The sequence below is a fragment of the Lissotriton vulgaris genome, chromosome 2_1 (genome assembly GCF_964263255.1).
Source record: "Lissotriton vulgaris chromosome 2_1, aLisVul1.2, whole genome shotgun sequence".
NCBI lineage: Eukaryota > Metazoa > Chordata > Amphibia > Caudata > Salamandridae > Lissotriton > Lissotriton vulgaris.
The window spans coordinates 771,766,547-771,786,798 of record NC_141687.1 but is presented as its reverse complement, the minus strand read 5'-3'; the positions used below and the strand labels follow the sequence as shown (position 1 = coordinate 771,786,798).

Sequence of the window (20,252 nt, the reverse complement as noted above, 5' to 3'; positions counted from 1 at the left end):
GCAACTTGTGGACATTGTAGAAAAGTGCGGTCTCACCTTTCTTTCTTATGTCGAAGATACACAGATCGTTGTTTACTAGTCATCTCAGGAGATCAACAGCCCGAGGACAATGAATAAGTGCCTCATACAATTCTGTTCCTGGATGAACTCAAACTCTTCGAAGCTAAATGTTGGGCAAGCTTCTCCACCTATAAGGTCCACATCTGTGGGCTGAAGTTATCAGTACTTTAACTACCCTTGAGCAAGTAGTCAAGAATTTAGAGTCTGACTGGATGAAAATCTTTCTGCGAGTCACCAAATCACTAAAGTGGCTGCAAGCTGCTTTAGGATTTTGAAATGGCCCAGTGAACAGTCATCCAGGCCTTGGTCATCTCGAGGCTGGACTATGGAATAATTTTTTATCTAGTGATCACGAAGTACCTACTCAGGCCTCCCCAAATCGTGCAGGAAGCAGCGGCAAGACTCCTTCTGCCAGCCTGCTCCACGAACTGCACTGGCTCCCAGTTGAACATTGTGTTCAATTCAAGGCACTGTGCCATATGCACAAATGTCTCTCAAACTGCGGCCCCTTCTACCTCAGATCCTTGGTGTTGCCATACATACATAGTCGGTCTCTGCACTCAAGTAATTTGGATCTCGCTTGAGTTCCTAGAATTATGAGAGCCAGACATGGAGGCCGAGCCTTTCCCTTTTTCAGGCCCAAGTTGTGGAACTCGCTTCCCCTTGACTTGAGAGTCTGCTGCTCGCTTTGAGTCTTCCGCAGGAAGCTTAAAACCTGGCTGTTTTAAACTTTGATATCGGAAGTCGCCTCTGGTTATCTTTTCTCTGGCGTACCGTTGGGAAAACTTTGGTTGGGTAGCAATGCGCTGTACAAATCTGAATAAATATAATACTGCCCTTTTAGTAATCTACTCACCTCGTTGTAAACGAGTAACTCGAACAAGTGAGGATCTGAACCCCCACCACTAACAGTTTGACGCCACCAGACGACAGATTTAATAGCTATGTGTGAAATAATGATAAGATAGGTGAGACTGCAAAGGGGAGGAGGATGGTCCGCTTGTGAATTTATGAAATAAACCAACACTGGAGAACTTACAGGTAAGTAATATTCTTCTTCTACAGGATTGGATCTTTCATAGATTGTCATGCTATAATCAGAAGAACAAATAGTTTATACCAAATGTCCACATAAAATTATATATACATTTATATTTAAATCTATATATGTCCATAGTTATAAAGTCATGTAATCATGTTCATGGCAAAGAACTATTTTCCATGGCAAACTTTATATTGAAAAAATGCTTGTCCCACTGCTCCTTCTCTCTGCCCCTTTCAGGCAGGCGTGCTGAAGAAAGGTATATCTATATTTTCCAGATTGATGTTTTGCAAAAATCTAGTAACAGGACTCTTGCAAAGGGGACTGTTGACTTGAAGATGTGAGCCGTTGAATACACACAAAATGGACCTAAGTGTGGGGAACATGCCTTGGAGTGACATAACAATACACCTGCTTCCACCCAACAAGCTATCCCCTGCTTTGATAATGGCTGTCCTTTCTGGGGAGTCCTTAAAGCTACAAACTATTGATTGAACTTCTGAAAGTCCATTGTTCTATATATGAAAAACGTAATGCATCTTGTAACATCCGAGCTATGTAGCCCCTTTTGGCGGTGTTGGGTGGGTTTTGAAAAAATGTTTTTTAAGATTACTGAGATGGAGCTCATGGAGCTGAAAACCTGTTGTTACTATATGGATAAAACAAGGATCTGTTCTCAAATTAACTGCCTTTTTGGGATTATAAAAAAAAATGGTATTGTCAAAGACTGAATTCAACTGACTCTTCTAGCTGAGGTAAGTGCTAAAAGAAAATAAATTTTTCCAAGGAAGCAATTTCAGTTCCGCTTTCTGGATAGGTCAGAACAAACTTAACTGTGGTACAACAGTATTTATGTGCCATAACACAGGTGGGATGAAAAGCCTTAAGTCCTCTGATGAACTCTTTAATCACTCTATTAGTACACAATGAAGATTGTTCCGTTGATTGCATACAATGCAAGAAAGTTGTGGGACGAACATCAATAGAGGAATGCTTGAAACCTGCAAGTGACTACAGACTGCAGATTCCAGTCATAGTTCAAGATGGAGGAGTTTTTTTGCAGTTTTCTGAAAGACGAAAGGGTGGATTGCATTCTTATTGTGAATCGGGTCTGCAAAATTGAATGTGATCCTGGCTTTAATGGTTAGCCAGTGAAGCCACAGATTCTTTGCTAGTAAAGTAGATGTTGAGCACACTGTAACTACTTGAGACTTAGAACATTTGCAACTGGAAGTTTTAAAATGGCAATAAAAAGACTTCAAGGAGAGACATGTGCTTTCTATTATTTCAAAGGAATGACTAATGTATTTTGACCCACCAGTAAGATTATTGCTGAAAGTGTTCAGAGTCTTTTCCCACACATATTTCTTTATGAAGTAGTGTTTGGCCTAAATGTTACAAAGGTGCATACAGAGTGGAATAAGTCACCAACAGACAAAGTACCCGCAGTTCTTCATACAATCTCTTTGTGTGTGCAGACTGTCCGAAAGGAACAAGTCGGGCGGAACAAGGGGAATTTCCTCTATTACTTAACATCCAGAAGCACATCTTTAAATTCTGGTGCCACATGAAGAAATCATATTGCTCAGTAAATACCACCATCACTTCTGAACTTTCCCTCACACCTACCATTAGCCACTCTTAACAAAAAAAAGATTCTTTCAATAAATCATAGATCACAACCCCCGCACATTTACCTGGTAGTGTAGTTGCTGGGTTAAGAGGTGTGAGAGAGGTGAGGGATGGATATACCTGTGGTGGTAAAAATGGCACTGCAGGAACACCTAAAACAAAGGAATATTCCAGGATTGAATCCAAGTATAGTAAAGCACCAATTTAGCAGACAAATATACTTTAATGTACTAAATGAATGTATGAGGGCACTGCCTAACATTGCTTACTAGAATGCATAAATAGGCAAATGTAAACAAACCTGACTTTCACTTTACTCTCTTATTTTTCAAATCATTTTCTTCTAATGGAACAAACGCAACAAAACAATCTAAGGCAAGAACAAAAAACAGATACTTTCTTGAGCCACAGGTTCTTAGAAAGAATAATAGAACTGTAGCTTTGGTCCCACTCAGAGCCCAAACTTTAAAGTCCATTAAATCAATATTATGTGAAAAGACACTTGCAACGGCGGAAACAAAAACACAATAAAGCATTAATGATGAACTAATCACACACTTTGAGCAACTGTAAAATAAGTTTCTCCACATTAACATTACAAATTAAGGAAGAAAAATAAAAGTTTATCAAATCATCCTCAAGTTGCTTGAGTGGTGTACCAGAGCATTAGAGCAGATTATTTAAAAAGAGAAACTTAAAAGGAAAGTCTTCTGTTACCTGAATTAAAATAACAAAAGTGACAAGTTGAAGTCTAATTGAGCCTTTTAAACATTTATTTAATGTGAACATGTTAAAGCCTTACTACTTCACTCATGTATAAAATGTGAAATTGTAGTACAAAAATGTTTAAAGATTATGTAATAAACTTCAAACTAGTCAGCTAATAAGAGGTCATATCTTAAATAGTTGAAAAGGGCCTACAATAGATTCAGTGGGGGACCCTACCGAGCCTTTGAGGCCCAAAGGCACTCCAGAGGGCCCAAATAGGAGGCTGTCCAAATACGAGGAGCATGACTTCATAAAATTCTTTAAGCTGTGCAGGAGTCGCTTCAGTTCCAGGAATGTCAGGGAAGTGCAGAATGTACCCTGATTCAAGGTCAGCCGAAGTACGAGGTCTGGAGCTTCGACACTCCCACTTCTAGTCAGAAGACTTTGATTGGCGCTGAGAAGTCAAAGACCACTTTGACGTCTTTGATTTTTAGTGCTCGTTGGACTTAACTGATGACTTTGAATGGGAGGACTACCACCAGGTGCTGGTCCGGGAACAGTCCATTCGACTGATACTTTGATCGTTAGAGTTGACCTAGGTCAGGCAGTGAGGAGCTTGAGGGACCATTCCCTCAGTGCCTTTGGATGCATGGCGGGGAAGTCCTCTCAGGCCTTGGGGTTGTGCTCCCTCTCCAAGCACAATAAGCACACAAAGTGTGGGTCTATCACAGACATCTGCCTGTGATGGACACCACACGGTTTGAAACCATCTGGTTTCTTAGGAGACAGCCTGTCACACCAGGAGAGAAATCTCTCAAAAGTGTAAAAAAAAACTTGAGAAAAAAGCCAGTCATAAAAGGACTGAGTGTAGTTCGGACTGTATCAGCACTATCTGGTGCATACAGGAAAGCATGGATGCGAGGGCACTGGGCTAGTGCCTCTATATGTACCACGCACGTCACTTCCAGCGTGGTTGAAGTGGAGCCGAACAACATCACCCACAGGAGTGCAGGGGTACTGCTCAAAGACATCTGGATCCAATCTGAACTCCAGAGAGTATTCTAAGGCGAGGAACCTGTGGCTAGAAGTCTCTATTAGATAGTATTGACAGACAGGCTGCTTCCATCATTCCTGGGTGCAATAGAGGTGTGGGTGACTTTCATGCTGTAATGCAAGCCTTCAAACATACGAGAAGTCAGTCAGTGTCTCGCAGACCTCAAGAACTTGCTACTTGGGTCCTGACTGCTTGGCCTGTCCGACTCCTGGTAAAGACTACATCCAGACAACAGGGAATACACATAGCATTCATCCCCACACAACTCCTCATCCTTACTTGACCACATCTTCATTCCCGCTGCCAGTATTGAATGCTCTGCAGGGATTCGCATCCTCGCCCAGGCTCTGACAGATTATGCTGCAGTAGAAATCTTGATGAGATACCCTGTAAATGTACAGACGGGGGTCCTAGCGACTTAGAATATGGTGACTTGAAAATGCAAATTTTGCGTAGCATCTTGCATGAGTGATGGATTATTAGGACCTGAATACTGCTCAGTCGGTTTGGCGACCACGGAGGCCTTTCAGGTGGTCCTGCGGGGGTAGATAATGTCTTACCAGGTAGGGGCTAAAAAAAACAAAACAAAAACTAGACCAGACCCTTGAAAAAGAATTGGCCATGGCCTATGATTATATGATGATGTGCATTTCCAGTTGGAAGTGATGCATTTAATGCTCAAACAAAAGGTGCTTAACTCCACTGTCCATGCTTGCACAGCAACCCACTACAGAATCTACGAGATAAGGAGGGAAAATGACCCTATTGGTTAGCAAATACAGTAATGGACCTACAAATTTACATCTGCACGTTTGAAGACACAACTTGATTGATCCTATCCAAATTAGAAAAATGTTTGCTGAATATTACTGCAATATGTATGCAGTAAAGAAACCCCCTCCTTCCTATAGAGCATAGAAATCCAATAGTGAAATATTTTATTTTGCCCAGGCTTACTGATGTAGACTGGACCGGTCATCATGGATTTCTGTGAGAAGACACTGTTCTACAACTGTGCAGAAAACTTCACTGCGTGGCTTAACATTCAGCATTAATGCTTTGAAAAGATGTGCATAAAGTACTCTCAAAACTATCTCACCAGTAATATTTTATTTGAAGAAGAGATATTAAATAAAAGACTGAAAAATGTCTCCAGATACTCTCTATAAAAATCAGTAGAGTCAAGAGGTAGCAGACGAGGCCAGGAGATTAAGTCCTAGCCTATTCTCTTCTTTCTAGAACTGGGTGGACCTACTGTTTAATCTGATATGCCCCCATATGAGATGCAAAGTTGAGCGAATGTGATGGTGTGGGTCTCATGGTATCCCTTTTGCATCTTTAAATGCCCACAACTATGACCACGCTATATGTACCTGATGTCATAGTAATCTTAGATGTCATGTTATATAGAAAGCGGACACTGTGGTGCTTTCTGGAGGCCCAAAAGGGCAATATTAGTCTGGGGTGGCTTGTGTTCCTGTCTGGAAATGACCTGGCCAGGCAGTTTGGGCTGTATTAATCATATTGAAGCAGGACCTAGACTGATTTGTATATGGCTGATCTTTGTCTAGAGTGGTATAGTGGGCAAAAAAATTATTGACTGGAATACTGCTCAGAGTAATTACCAATGGTGAAGTTTATTTGAAACACTCCATCCATTACTTTTTAGGTCTCGTAGAGAGACCTTTTGCCATCCATCCACAAAGCTGACTTTTTATGATGAGGATTCTCAACAGTTCACGTTAAATCACGTCACCACAAGCTCCTTCATGCACGAGCTTGCATTTCCCCACAGACTTCCCCCTGCCAGCAGCATTTTGCCACATCAAAGTCTTCAGCTGCCCCGCCCCCCCCACTGTCACTTATTCACGACCACGCCTCGCATTCCCCCACAGGCTTCCCCCTGCCAGCAGCATTTGCCACATCAAAGGCTTCAGCTGCCCCGCACCCCCGCCTTCAGTTATTCACGCCTGCAGGCCGTGCCTTGTTTATCAAGATAGCCTGACCACCGGCACCCACTCGCGCTTATTTATTTATATAATTAGCTTGGAGCGCGGTCCGAGAGCCACACGTTGGCAGGGGGAGCCACACAAAGTGAAACGCCGAATAACCTGCTAGTTTCTATGTTTGCCTTTGGAAATAATTATGGTGTTTCCGCATATTATTTTCTCTGCTCTGGCGTTTTTTTTACAGTTAGATTTTGCTTATTTTGCGTAGTGGTACCACCCAGCGTACTCATAAGCCCTACAGTACTGGACGACTATCCCAGACAAGACTTTCTAGTCGCTCCATCGCCTCCAGCAGGGAGACTTAAATCAGCTCATACCAACGTATGGCGCGCCTGGACTTTTTTTGTTGCCCCCCTGTTCTTTCATGAACCACTCTGATATCCCTTCTTCTAAAGTGCCCTGAAACGGCAACAACGACAGAATTAATCTCTTTACAAATTAAAATGAGTGACATTAATGCATTTTCTGTGCCCGCGTTGGAATTTAAGACCTATGTGACAGTGTTACACACAGATCCCTGTAGCATGTACCTAACACACTGAGCTATCTGCAGTTTCCACAGCTCCTGACCAACAGAACCTCGTGGGCTCCGTACAAGCGCCCACCGTGGAAACAATTCTGGTCAGATTTTTGCAGCATTTTCCTGCTCCCGCCTTGGTACGAAGAAAGATCCAACACGGTCCGGAAGTGGACGAAGAATGCTGCCTCTAGTTGGAATACTATTGCACACTATTTTTTTTAGGGGGGGCGTTAATGAGGGGATGGTATGTGGGACATGTTCTGACACACAGTCACACCTGGGACCGCATTGTTTCTCTACAATTTCAGCCTGGCAAACCGGTATTGTGTCAACTATAAAAGTCAATTAATTTTTGCACAGAATGTGAGTATGTTGAGAGATCAAATTAAAAGGCAATCTATCTTGCCGAACTCTCTGCTCCCCCAAATGCAGCCTCTTCTGGTCTGTCTCGTCTATATCTTATAATTGTTCTCATTGTGTCCCCATCACCCAGATGACAAATAATATTAATAATAATAAGCATTTGCAATACAATAGGTCTCGCATTTGCGAGAGTTTAAGTTATTGTCATTGTAAATGACAATGCCTTGAACTGGTGTTCTTCAAAACAGATAAATAAAAGGCTTTGTCATTTACAATGCCAATAATTTAAACTCTCGTTTTACCAGCGGGCAGTCTCTTGCCCTGGACTGCTTCTATAACAGTGTCCGAGTTTAAATTAGGGCGCTGTCTGCCGGGACACTTCGCCCTCTCTTTAAGTTTATGTCTTAAAAACATTCCACTCTCTGGCTCTGTCACATACTGCCCCCCGCCCATGCTGTGCACTAAAAATCAGCATTTCTGCCCTTCTCGCGCGGCTAGTCTGCCCCATGCTAAGTGTCCCTCTCTACCCAAGTACTCTGCGCGCCACGCTGTCTCCTGCCCACGCTCTGCTTCTCAGTCACATGCTGCCTTCTCCGTTCCCCCAACACCGTCCATGCTGTGCTCCACTCTGTCTGCCCCATGGCACGATCTGCTCCTTTCACATATTGCCTCTGATCCCCCACCCCCGTCCATACTATGAGCCCCTCTGACCCCACATCCTTGCGGCGTCCCACTCTGCCCACGCTCTGCCTGTCACATACTGCCCCCCGCCCATGCTGTGCGCTAAAAATATGCATTTCTGTCCCTCTCACGCTGCTACTCTGTCCCATGCCATATGTCCCTGTATTCCCAAGTACGCTGCGCGCCATGTCGCACAGGTTAAATTTAATTATTATTATTATTTTTTTTTTTTAAAGAGACCGTACTAACTCAGCCATTTTACATGGCTCATACCTCACAACCTGCCAGTAACACAAGGATCTCAGCAACAAAAGTTTGTTACATTATGCAATGAGCGAGCACATAATCAGTTGCCACCGAGCTGCCATCAGTGACCAAGGTACAAATGCGTGGACTCTGCAGAGGACCCAGCGTTGTGCACATCTCTCTCTTTGGAAGTCAGTCTGGCCGTGTGGAATCCTAGCACTTCATCAGCTCTCCATTGATGTGGCCGCTCCTCTCCCCTGCCCCTCCCCCCATCACACTTCAAAGGAATGCGCTCCGCTCCCCCGCCTCCCCTACAGCAATGCAGAGAGTCTCCATTTACCACACGTTTATTGTGGCTTTAGTTTAGGGATTACCATAGTAACACGTGGACCCCACTGGGAGTTACAGGGTCTGTTGGCCACTCGCTCATTATGGCTCCATCTAAGATGGATTCCCAGTCATGGTGTGCTAGACTGTGGCTTGAGGGCACCATGAGCCTTGTGTTTTATTTTGCTTCATCTTAGATTTCTGTAGATATATGCATGCTGCGCTTTGGGTTTGCCTAGCTCTATCTTTAGCTTTTGCGGACTTTGTAGTGTGTTCATGAGGTTGTGCAGTAGAGCATGTAGTGTGTGTCTATGTCTTACAGACTGCTTCGTAGACCAGCAGAAGGAACCTTTGCTCTCCATACAATGTGCTTATTGTCTATTTATGCATACATGCCAATAGACCCGATTCAGGCGGGAGACTACCGATTTTGCAAGCCAAAAATTGCTTTATTTTAGCTGTTTCCCGCCTGAAATTGCTTTTTCCACAATAGAAGTCAATTGATATTTTTTAATTCTCCAGATTTTTAATTTTACATCTCCCACATCCCTGTCCTAAAATGTTGGCATGTATGATCTATGACAAATTGTGTGCAGATCTGATTGGGCCGATGTTCACAGCTCTGCCGCTGCAGTGTGTTTAGAGAGAGCACATCCAGACTTCAGGTCTGTAACTAGTGACTAATTACAGCCTTGGTCGGAGTAGAGTATACAAATGTTTTCGAGCCACATTTACTGTGTAATTTATCAACTTACCATGTTTATTACAAAGAGGGAAGATAACGTGCAGGAAATGGTCAACACATTTTCAATACCGACTTGCTAGCTGCAATGATGTCTGCCCTGCCACCATTTACTTCGGACCCTCACCCACCCTCACTCGTCACTCACCCTCACCCACCCTCACTCGTCACTCACCGTCACACCTTCACCCCCTCACAACCTTCTTACCCTCACTCACCCTCACACCCTCTCACCCTCGCTCACCCTCACCCCCTTGCTCACCCTCACCCCCTCGCTCACCCTCACCCTCACCTCCTCAGACCCCATCACCCTCACACACCCTCTCACATCCTCTCACCCTCTCACCCTCACACATCCTCTCACCCTCACACATCCTCTCACCCTCACACATCCTCTCACCCTCACACATCCTCTCACCCTCACACATCCTCTCACCCTCACACATCCTCTCACCCTCACACACCCTCACACATCCTCTCACCCTCACACATCCTCTCCCCCTCACACATCCTCTCCCCCTCACACATCCTCTCCCCCTCACACATCCTCTCCCCCTCACTCACCCTCTCCCCCTCACTCACCCTCTCCCCCTCACTCACCCTCTCCCCCTCACTCACCCTCACCCCCTCACCTCCTCACACGCCATCACCCTCACACACTCCCTCACCCACCCCCTCACACACCCTTTCACCCTCACTCACCCTCACACATCCTCTCACCCTCACACATCCTCTCACCCCCTCACTCACCCTCACCTCCTCACACCCCATCACCCTCACACACCCCCTCACCCAACCTCACACCCCCTTACTCACCCTCTCACCCTCACACATCCTCTCACCCTCACACATCCTCTCACCCTCACACATCCTCTCACCCTCACACATCCTCTCACCCTCACACATCCTCTCACCCTCACACATCCTCTCACCCTCACACATCCTCTCACCCTCACTCACCCTCACTCACCCTCACCTCCTCACACCCCATCACCCTCACACACCCCCTCACCCACCCTCTCACCCTCACACCCCCTTACTCACCCTCACACATCCTCTCACCCCCTCACCCTCACACCCCTTCACCCTCAAACCCCCTCACCCTCCCTCACTTACCCTCACAGACCCTCACACATCCGCTCACCCTCACACATCCGCTCACCCTCACACATCCGCTCACCCTCACACATCCGCTCACCCTCACACATCCGCTCACCCTCACACACCCGCTCACCCTCACACACCCGCTCACCCTCACACACCCGCTCACCCTCACACACCCTCTCACCCTCACACACCCTCTCACCCTCACACACCCTCTCACCCTCTCACCCACCCTCTCACACCCTCTCACCCTCACACACCCTCTCACCCTCACATCCCCTTACTCACCCTCACACATCCTCTCACCCTCACACAGCCTCTCACCCTCGCACATCCGCTCACCCTCACACATCCGCTCACCCTCACACATCCGCTCACCCTCACACATCCGCTCACCCTCACACATCCGCTCACCCTCACACATCCGCTCACCCTCACACATCCGCTCACCCTCACACATCCGCTCACCCTCACACATCCGCTCACCCTCACACACCCGCTCACCCTCACACACCCGCTCACCCTCACACACCCGCTCACCCTCACACACCCTCTCACCCTCACACACCCTCTCACCCTCACACACCCTCTCACCCTCACACACCCTCTCACCCTCTCACCCACCCTCTCACCCTCACACACCCTCTCACCCTCACACACCCTCTCACCCTCACACACCCTCTCACCCTCACACGCCCTCTCACCCTCACATCCCCTTACTCACCCTCACACCCCCTTACTCACCCTCTCACCCTCACACATCCTCTCACCCCTTCACCCTCAAACCCCCTCACCCTCACCCCCTCACCCTCACACCCCTTCACCCTCAAACCCCCTCACCCTCCCTCACTTACCCTCACACACCCTCTCACCCTCACACACCCTCTCACCCTCACACACCCTCTCACCCTCACACACCCTCTCACCCTCACACATCCTCTCACCCTCACACATCCTCTCACCCTCACACATCCTCTCACCCTCACACATCCTCTCACCCTCACACATCCTCTCCCCCTCACACCCCCTTACTCACCCTCACACCCCCTTACTCACCCTCTCACCCTCACACATCCTCTCACCCCCTCACCCCCTCACCCCTTCACCCTCAAACCCCCTCACCCTCCCTCACTTACCCTCACACACCCTCTCACCCTCACACACCCTCTCACCCTCACACACCCTCTCACCCTCACACATCCTCTCACCCTCACACATCCTCTCCCCCTCACACATCCTCTCCCCCTCACACATCCTCTCCCCCTCACACCCCCTTACTCACCCTCACACCCCCTTACTCACCCTCACACCCCCTTACTCACCCTCACACCCCCTTACTCACCCTCTCACCCTCACACATCCGCTCACCCTCACACATCCGCTCACCCTCACACATCCGCTCACCCTCACACATCCGCTCACCCTCACACATCCGCTCACCCTCACACATCCGCTCACCCTCACACATCCGCTCACCCTCACACATCCGCTCACCCTCACACATCCGCTCACCCTCACACATCCGCTCACCCTCACACATCCGCTCACCCTCACACACCCTCACACACCCTCTCACCCTCACACACCCTCTCACCCTCACACACCCTCTCACCCTCACACCCCCTTACTCACCCTCACACCCCCTTACTCACCCTCACACCCCCTTACACATCCTCTCACCCCCTCACCCTCACACCCCTTCACCCCTTCACCCTCAAACCCCCTCACCCTCCCTCACTTACCCTCACACACCCTCTCACCCTCACACACCCTCTCACCCTCAAACACCCCCTCACCCTCACACATCCTCTCCCCCTCACACATCCTCTCCCCCTCACACATCCTCTCCCCCTCACACCCCCTTACTCACCCTCACACCCCCTTACTCACCCTCACACCCCCTTACTCACCCTCACACATCCTCACACCCCTTCACCCTCAAACCCCCTCACCCTCCCTCACTTACCCTCACACACCCTCTCACCCTCACACACCCTCTCACCCTCACACACCCTCTCACCCTCACACACCCTCTCACCCTCACACATCCGCTCACCCTCACACATCCGCTCACCCTCACACATCCGCTCACCCTCACACATCCGCTCACCCTCACACATCCGCTCACCCTCACACACCCGCTCACCCTCACACACCCTCTCACCCTCACACACCCTCTCACCCTCACACACCCTCTCACCCTCACACACCCTCTCACCCTCACACACCCTCTCACCCTCACACATCCTCTCACCCTCACACATCCTCTCACCCTCACACATCCTCTCACCCTCACACCCCCTCTCCCCCTCACACCCCCTCTCCCCCTCACACCCCCTTACTCACCCTCACACCCCCTTACTCACCCTCACACCCCCTTACTCACCCTCACACATCCTCTCACCCTCACACATCCTCACACATCCGCTCACCCTCACTTACCCTCACCTCCTCACACATCCGCTCACCCTCACTTACCCTCACCTCCTCACACACCCGCTCACACATCCGCTCACCCTCACACATCCGCTCACCCTCACACATCCGCTCACCCTCACACATCCGCTCACCCTCACACATCCGCTCACCCTCACACATCCGCTCACCCTCACACATCCGCTCACCCTCACACATCCGCTCACCCTCACACATCCGCTCACCCTCACACATCCGCTCACCCTCACACATCCGCTCACCCTCACACATCCGCTCACCCTCACACATCCGCTCACCCTCACACACCCGCTCACCCTCACACACCTTCTCACCCTCACACACCCTCTCACCCTCCCTCACTTACCCTCACACATCCTCTCACCCTCACACACCCTCTCACCCCTCACCTCACACCTCACACTGCTGCACGCCGCACACTGCTGCACGCCACATGCTTCGGCACGCCGCACACTGCTGCACGCCGCACACTGCAGCACGCCGCACACTGCAGCACGCCGCACACTGCAGCACGCCGCAGCATGCTGCACACTGCAGCATGCTGCACACTGGTGCACCCCTCCCGCTGCTGCACGCCGCACGCTGCTGCACGCCACACGCTTCGGCACGCCTCACACTGCTACACTGCTGCACGCCGCACACTGCTGCACGCCGCACACTGCTGCACGCCGCACACTGCTGCACGCCGCACACTGCTGCACGCCGCACACTGCTGCACACTGCTGCACGCCGCACACTGCTGCACGCCGCACACTGCTGCACGCCGCACACTGCTGCACGCCGCACACTGCTGCACGCCTCACACTGCTGCACGCCTCACACTGCTGCACGCCTCACACTGCTGCACGCCTCACACTGCTGCACGCCTCACAACACCACATCACTCTAGGACACCACCACATCACTCTGGGACACCACCGCCATCACTCTGGGACACCACCACATCACTCTGGGACACCACCACATCACTCTGGGACACCACCACATCACTCTGGGACACCACCACATCACTCTGGGACACCACCACATCACTCTGGGACACCACCACATCACTCTGGGACACCACCACATCACTCTGGGACACCACCACATCACTCTGGGACACCACCACATCACTCTGGGACACCACCACATCACTCTAATACACCACCACATCACTCAGCCCAACCACATCACTCAGCACCACAACAGCATCACTCAGCACCACAACAGCACTGTCCTTGCTTGCTACTAACAAGAATTGCCATAGCCAATAGGACTTGCATTAGGAAAGTGTAAGCTATTGGCTTTGTAAATAACAATGCTATTAATTTATATATTTTCAAAGCCAACACATTAAAAAAAATTTACAATACAAATAGCTCACACTTTCCTAATGCGAGACCTATTGCATTGCAAATGCTGGTTTGTTTTTTACTTTCTAATGACCCAGCACATCTTGATCTTCAGGGCCTTTATGACTTCATGCTCAATAGTAAGACATACTCCATGATGATGAGCCATCTATTTACTATGATGCTCAGGGTCAACAGGTTACAAAATCCTTTCGTGCAATTTAGTCTTCTGATGGTCCTCTGTTAGCATGACACCACAGCCCACAAATGGCAAAACTGTGTGGCAGTACAATCATGTTTCAATCGAGCCCTGAAGTGTTTTACACTATCAGGGGTTCTGGGAGAACGCCCATGTCAAGGTAATTTTTACTGTTGTGCCATTTCAACTTATGAACTTGTGGGAAGCTGTCCATCCTAGCCTTATGGGTCTGCAATACCATGGTTAGGTATCAAATAATATGGACCGAACAAGATTTCAAGGGACAAATTTATGATTGTGTTGAGATCTACTTAATGTCAAGGTGCCTCCAGAATCACATTCTGAAACGAGAAATATATTTTGCAGAAGTCTTTTCATTTAGCCAATAAAGTGGTTCTACGCTGGAGGGAAAAGCCTTGTCCAACACAGAAAAATGCCTAATGCAAGGAAATCAGCAGAAAAACATCTATAAATGAAAGTCCAGCCTTCAAAGGCGGTGGGTCACTTGCCCACATCAATGCGTGAGGCGTTGGTCATTCCCCTTTTGAAACCCGGCAGATGTGACCTCCTATAGGCCGCTGTCTATGCTGACAGTAGACTATAAAATCCTGAGTCGGATTTTAGCGACCCGATTATTATCCTATATGACCTCGTTAGTACACTCGGACCAGGCGGGATTTATACCGACCAGGAATACACCGTAGAATATTCGGAGGATGATCAGGATTATGGGAGGGGACCACTTTGAGGTGCGGTTGCCCGCTGCTCTGTCGGTGGATATAGAGAAGGCATTTGATAGTTTGGAATGGCCCTTCCTCTACAGAATGCTGGAGAGGTTTGGTGTGGGGGACCACTTTGGGACTTGGACGAAAGTGCTATATTCCTCGGCTAGGGTTCGACTGGGGGCGGTGATATCAGCCCAATATCCGGTCCTGAGGGGGACGAGGCAGGGATGCTCGCTTTCTCCCTTATTGTTTGCCCTGGTAATAGAGCCCCTTGCGGTACGAGCTAGATCGGGACTGGTCTATCGGGGGCTATGGTTACAAGATACACCTCAATTTATATCCTTATATGCAGATGATCTGCTCTTGGACAATGCGGACGAGTCGCTGCAGGACGGTGTGTCCCTGCTTTCGCAGTTTGGGGCCGTGTCGGGCCTGAAAGTAAACTGGCGTAAGACGTGCCTCTTCCCGTTGCGACCGTGTGCGCAGCCTCCGCAACTGTTGGGCGCGATGAAGTGGGAACCAACGTGCCTCACGTATTTGGGGGTTCGAATCTATCACAATGCCACGGACATGCTGGACGGTAATATAGGGCGCTGTATTGGTGCACTGAAAGGGAGCATGGCATTCTGGTCAACGCTTCCTCTGTCAGTTGTAGGGAGGGTGGCCCTCATCAAGATGGTGGCCTTACCCAGACTGTTTTACTATTTCAGGACTCTGCCAATCTGGGTACCCCCACGCATGTTCAGGGACCTGCGCTCTATGCTCATAGGCTTTCTGTGGGGAAATGGGAGAAGGAGAGTAGCACTGACAAAACTGATGCGCCCCAAAGCGGAGGGCGGGATGGCGATTCCTGACTTCGAGCTCTATTACTTGGCCGCCCAACTGCAGATACTTACACAACATGTGGCGTTAGAGTTTAGAGGCCCAGAGCAGCTGCGTGGGGCGGGGATTCAGAGACATGTCCATTCCTACATAGTCCTGCAACAAAATATTAACTTACGAGACTTGACGCTAGAGGAAAGAACTCTTAAACTTTGCTGGGGTAGGACCCAGCGCAGGGCTGGGGTGGTGCACCATTATGTTCCGGAAATCCCATTGGGGATGCTGACCGCTCTGCCGCATGGTGGGGATTGGTCTCCCCTTATGGAATGGGAGTAGCTAGGGCTCCAAGTAGAAGGAGACTTATATGAAGATGGGGAATTGATCCCATTTCCGGCCTTGCACGACAGATATGGTTTACCAGATGGTAGTTTTCTGCTCCATGCGGCTGCCCTGGCGGCACTCCGACAACACTGGAAGGGAGGAAGAACCGAGCCGGTGACTACCAAGGCTTGTCAATATGTGGTGATGGCAGCAGGAACCTTTAAAGCGGTGACCTGTCTTTATTCTAGGATGGTGCATGAGGGACTCAGCCCACTTGTTGGCCTCAAACAGAAGTGGGAGGGGAGCATAGCTAAGCAGATACCTGACACAGTGTGGGGACAAATTATGCGGAGGGCGTGGAAGGGTAGTAGAAATGAACGCTTTCAACAAGTGCAATTCTTTATACTGCACCGTGCATATCTGACTCCAGGAAAGATTACCAAATATTTCCGGGTCCAGGACGCAGCATGCCCACGGTGCCTTGAGCTGGGTGCTGACTTAGACCACATGCTCTGGAGCTGCCCGGCCTTGGGCATCTATTGGGGGGAGGTGGGGACCTTCTTACAGAGATCACGGACAGGCGTCTGAATTTTGATATGGCAGTGTGCCTGCTACATTGGTTTCCACACACAGCCAAGACTAAATTGACGAGTCAATTCATAGACCTGGGCCTACTTCTAGCGAAAAGAGAGATTACATGGCATTGGAAATCGAAGGAAGGGCCACTGTATAGGAGGTGGAGGTCGGAGCTTTGTAAGTGGGCGGATTGTGAAGGTTCCATTAGAATGAGACAGGCCAAGCGCATGAATAACGACAAGGCGCTAGAGCTCGCCAGGGCATGGGTGGTGCTGGTGCAGGCTTTACAGGACCAGCAGGAGGGAGCTGAGGATTGAACAATATAGAACGTCCATGTGCTATGCAGGCAAAGTGCGTTGTGTTACATCTGACTGTCCCTATAGCCGCTGTTATGTTATGTAAATGTCTGGTATTGCCCACACCAATTGCCGAATAGGGGGAGGGATCCGGGTTTAGTTGGGAGTAAAATTGAACATGTACTTGATAATGCTATGAGGAATAGATGATGCTGTGGTTTGTCTGTGGCTTAAAATCAATAAAATATGTTTAAAAAAAATTAAAGTCCAGCCTTGCCTCTCTCTGGTCAGATTCTTATAATGAATGACTCGCTGATGAGAAATCCAAAACTTACAAATAATAAAAACGTCTTGGTACAATGTAAAAGGCACAAATGTAAAGTAGAGAGAAAAACAATGCATTTGCACAGAAATGGGAAAGGTGATTAAGGAACCTAGTTTTACTGTGCTTCACTTGAAGGCTGTGAAGTCCCACGGTTGCATTAAAGCGAAGAGATTTTTCTTCATGTGGGGGGAGATATGCCTGCGAACAGAGTTTCCTTTCTTTTTTTTTTACAGGAAAATAGGTTACTACTTCTCTATATAAAACCATTTTTTAATAACTGTAGAGATTTTAATCGACTAAAGAAAAAGCTTCAGCCCCAAAATTGTCAAATATTGGTTGCTTCTAAATATTAATGAAAACTGCATGTGGGACAACAGTCTAAAGAAAAGGTCTAAAAAGACAGCCCTCGCGTCCGAAGACACATTCAGTATGACATCACCAAAGACTTTGGAGAAAAACGTTGCGGGAGAGGAGAACATTTAAAAAATCAAAACTGCAACTGAAAAGGCTTATGAAAAGTCTTAGATCTGTCACACCATGTGCTAAAAGAAAATGAACAAGTGGCGTTCTGGAGGAGCTGGTCTCCTGCTATGGCTGCCTTCCTAGATCTGTAAAGGCAAAGCATCAAGTTATTGACAGGTCTAAGGATTTTCCATCCAACAATACCTAAAGGCTATTTAGATTCTGTCATTCGTGAACATTAACAAAATACAGTTCATACAGTCTCCTGTGTGGTTGGTGGCAACAGTATTTTATGAAAAACCTACAAAGTAATATCTTCTTACCGGTCAGAGTGGTTGCTGGATTAAGCGGAGATGGTAATAATGGTACAGTTGGGACGCCTAAAACAAAATTAAAAATATGTAAGAGGGTTAGGAAACATCATATGCTTTGCTAAGAAAAACCTAACTGTTGCATTCATGCCAAAAACAAATATTACATGCATCTGCCAGTAGCAATGTGTTATCATAATGAAAGGAACTTTGTAAGAGGTACGTTTCCAGAAGTCCGCTGTTACAATTGTTGATCATACAATGCTTTGCCATACTGATGGGATGTCAACATGACAAATGTAATAAAAACAAATGTAATGTATTGTAAACGCGTTCCAGAGGTGCCGTACCTAGGTCTGTCACTATACAGGCAAAACTTATCAATAGTCTTCTACTCAATCCACAAATTCTCCTCCATCACCAGCTCATGGGAACTTTAGTACATGTTCCTGTACCATCCATTTAAAAAAACAACTCTATATTACTTTTTTTAAACATATGCAGCAGACAATATGGTACGATTCTAGTGTATGAGGATACATAGTATAGGTCTAATTGTTTCACTTTAACACATTGGCAAGCAACTGTATCAACATTTTCATATGTGCAGCTACACACAAAGACATCAGCCCAGGCAGCTCCATCCCAAAGCTCTTGTGACACAGGGTCGCTACTGATGTGCGGATTAGGGCCAACAGGTACCCAGAGTGTGACCTTCAATTTATTGAAGAATTTATGTGGGATGGTCAGTGGGAAATGTTGTAAGACATAAAATTCTAGGGTGAGCAACCATTTTGAATAGTGTGATCCTGTACCATCTATTAAATATGAGTGGGGGCAACAGGATACACAACTTATGACTCTGTTTTGTATGCTTGCCTCAATTACACAATCACCGTATAAAGAAGGAAAATCTGACCTGAATTACTACTAGAAATCCTAAATGACCCGCAGAGCACCAGTGAGCACATTTAACCAAAAGGGGGCAGGAGTACTGGAGTAACGTTTCTTCTAGTCCCGTGTCTGTGTACATTTCTCCTGTTCCCAATGTCTGTGTACCTCACTGTATGTGTGCTCCACTGTCCATGTCTCCCTATCCAAGTGTCTCTGGTTCTTTGCCCAAATGACAGGCTTTCCAAATTAGTAACTGCTAGTTCCTAGGTCTCGCGTGGCGTACTGCGCACATGCGCAGTCGAGCTTGCGAGATTTTATGTCTCAGAGTGAACTTCACTAGCGAGGGTTAAGCCCCGCCCCTCTTCTCCATTGGCTGGCCTCCTAAACGGTGACCAGACATTGGAGAAGAGGTCCTAGTGATGTTCTTCTTTCTCTCTAAGTCCCGTCCTTTTCAGATTGGGTTCCTTGACTTACTGCTGAAGTAAAAGGTTTCTTATCTTCTTTATGGGTCCAGATGGCCCCATAAAGAAGATAAGGAACCTTTTACCCCTGCAGGAAGTCGGGGTGCCCAGTCTGAAAAGGACGGGGCTTAGAGACAAAAGGCTGGCGAGCTCTTGTTTTTTTTTATCCATTTCACGGCGAAGCAACTACCGCTGACGTCTTGTTTACTAAGCGGTTAGTTTGGAGCAGGTTGGTATAAAAAACTACGACTTTGGTAGGCATATGCACGTCGTCGTCAGAACTATTCATTTTTTTCTACTAAGGGATAAGATATCTGTTTGTATCCTTGATGTTATTCATGTACTCGGAAGTCCTTTTGAAACCCATAAATAAATCTCCAAGCTTGTTCAGCCCCCAAAAAACGTGCGTTCAGAGTTCAGCAAAGGAGGCTAATTCTGGCTCCGGCATGGCATTGACGTTACAAAAAAGTGAAAGGAACGAACCATGTGAACTGGGCCATAGTGCCCGTGGAGCTGTAGCCGTGAACAGCGAGGAAGGGTCCGTAAGGAATCCATGCTGTTCTACACAGGAGCCATGTGTCCCC

At 47.9% G+C, this 20,252-nt stretch overlaps 1 protein-coding gene across 1 annotated transcript in view; it reads right to left on the bottom strand.

Moving 5' to 3' along the window:
* The window catches only part of GORASP2 (golgi reassembly stacking protein 2), a 162,742-nt gene that overhangs the window by 42,448 nt on the left and 100,042 nt on the right, over window positions 1-20,252 (bottom strand). Inside the window, exons 8-9 of the mRNA XM_086956109.1 lie at window positions 18,326-18,382; window positions 2,800-2,886 (exon numbers count right to left, since the gene is read on the bottom strand). Of these exons, the coding sequence (XP_086812235.1) occupies window positions 2,800-2,886; window positions 18,326-18,382 (144 nt within the window). The remainder of the gene's footprint in view (window positions 1-2,799; window positions 2,887-18,325; window positions 18,383-20,252) is intronic.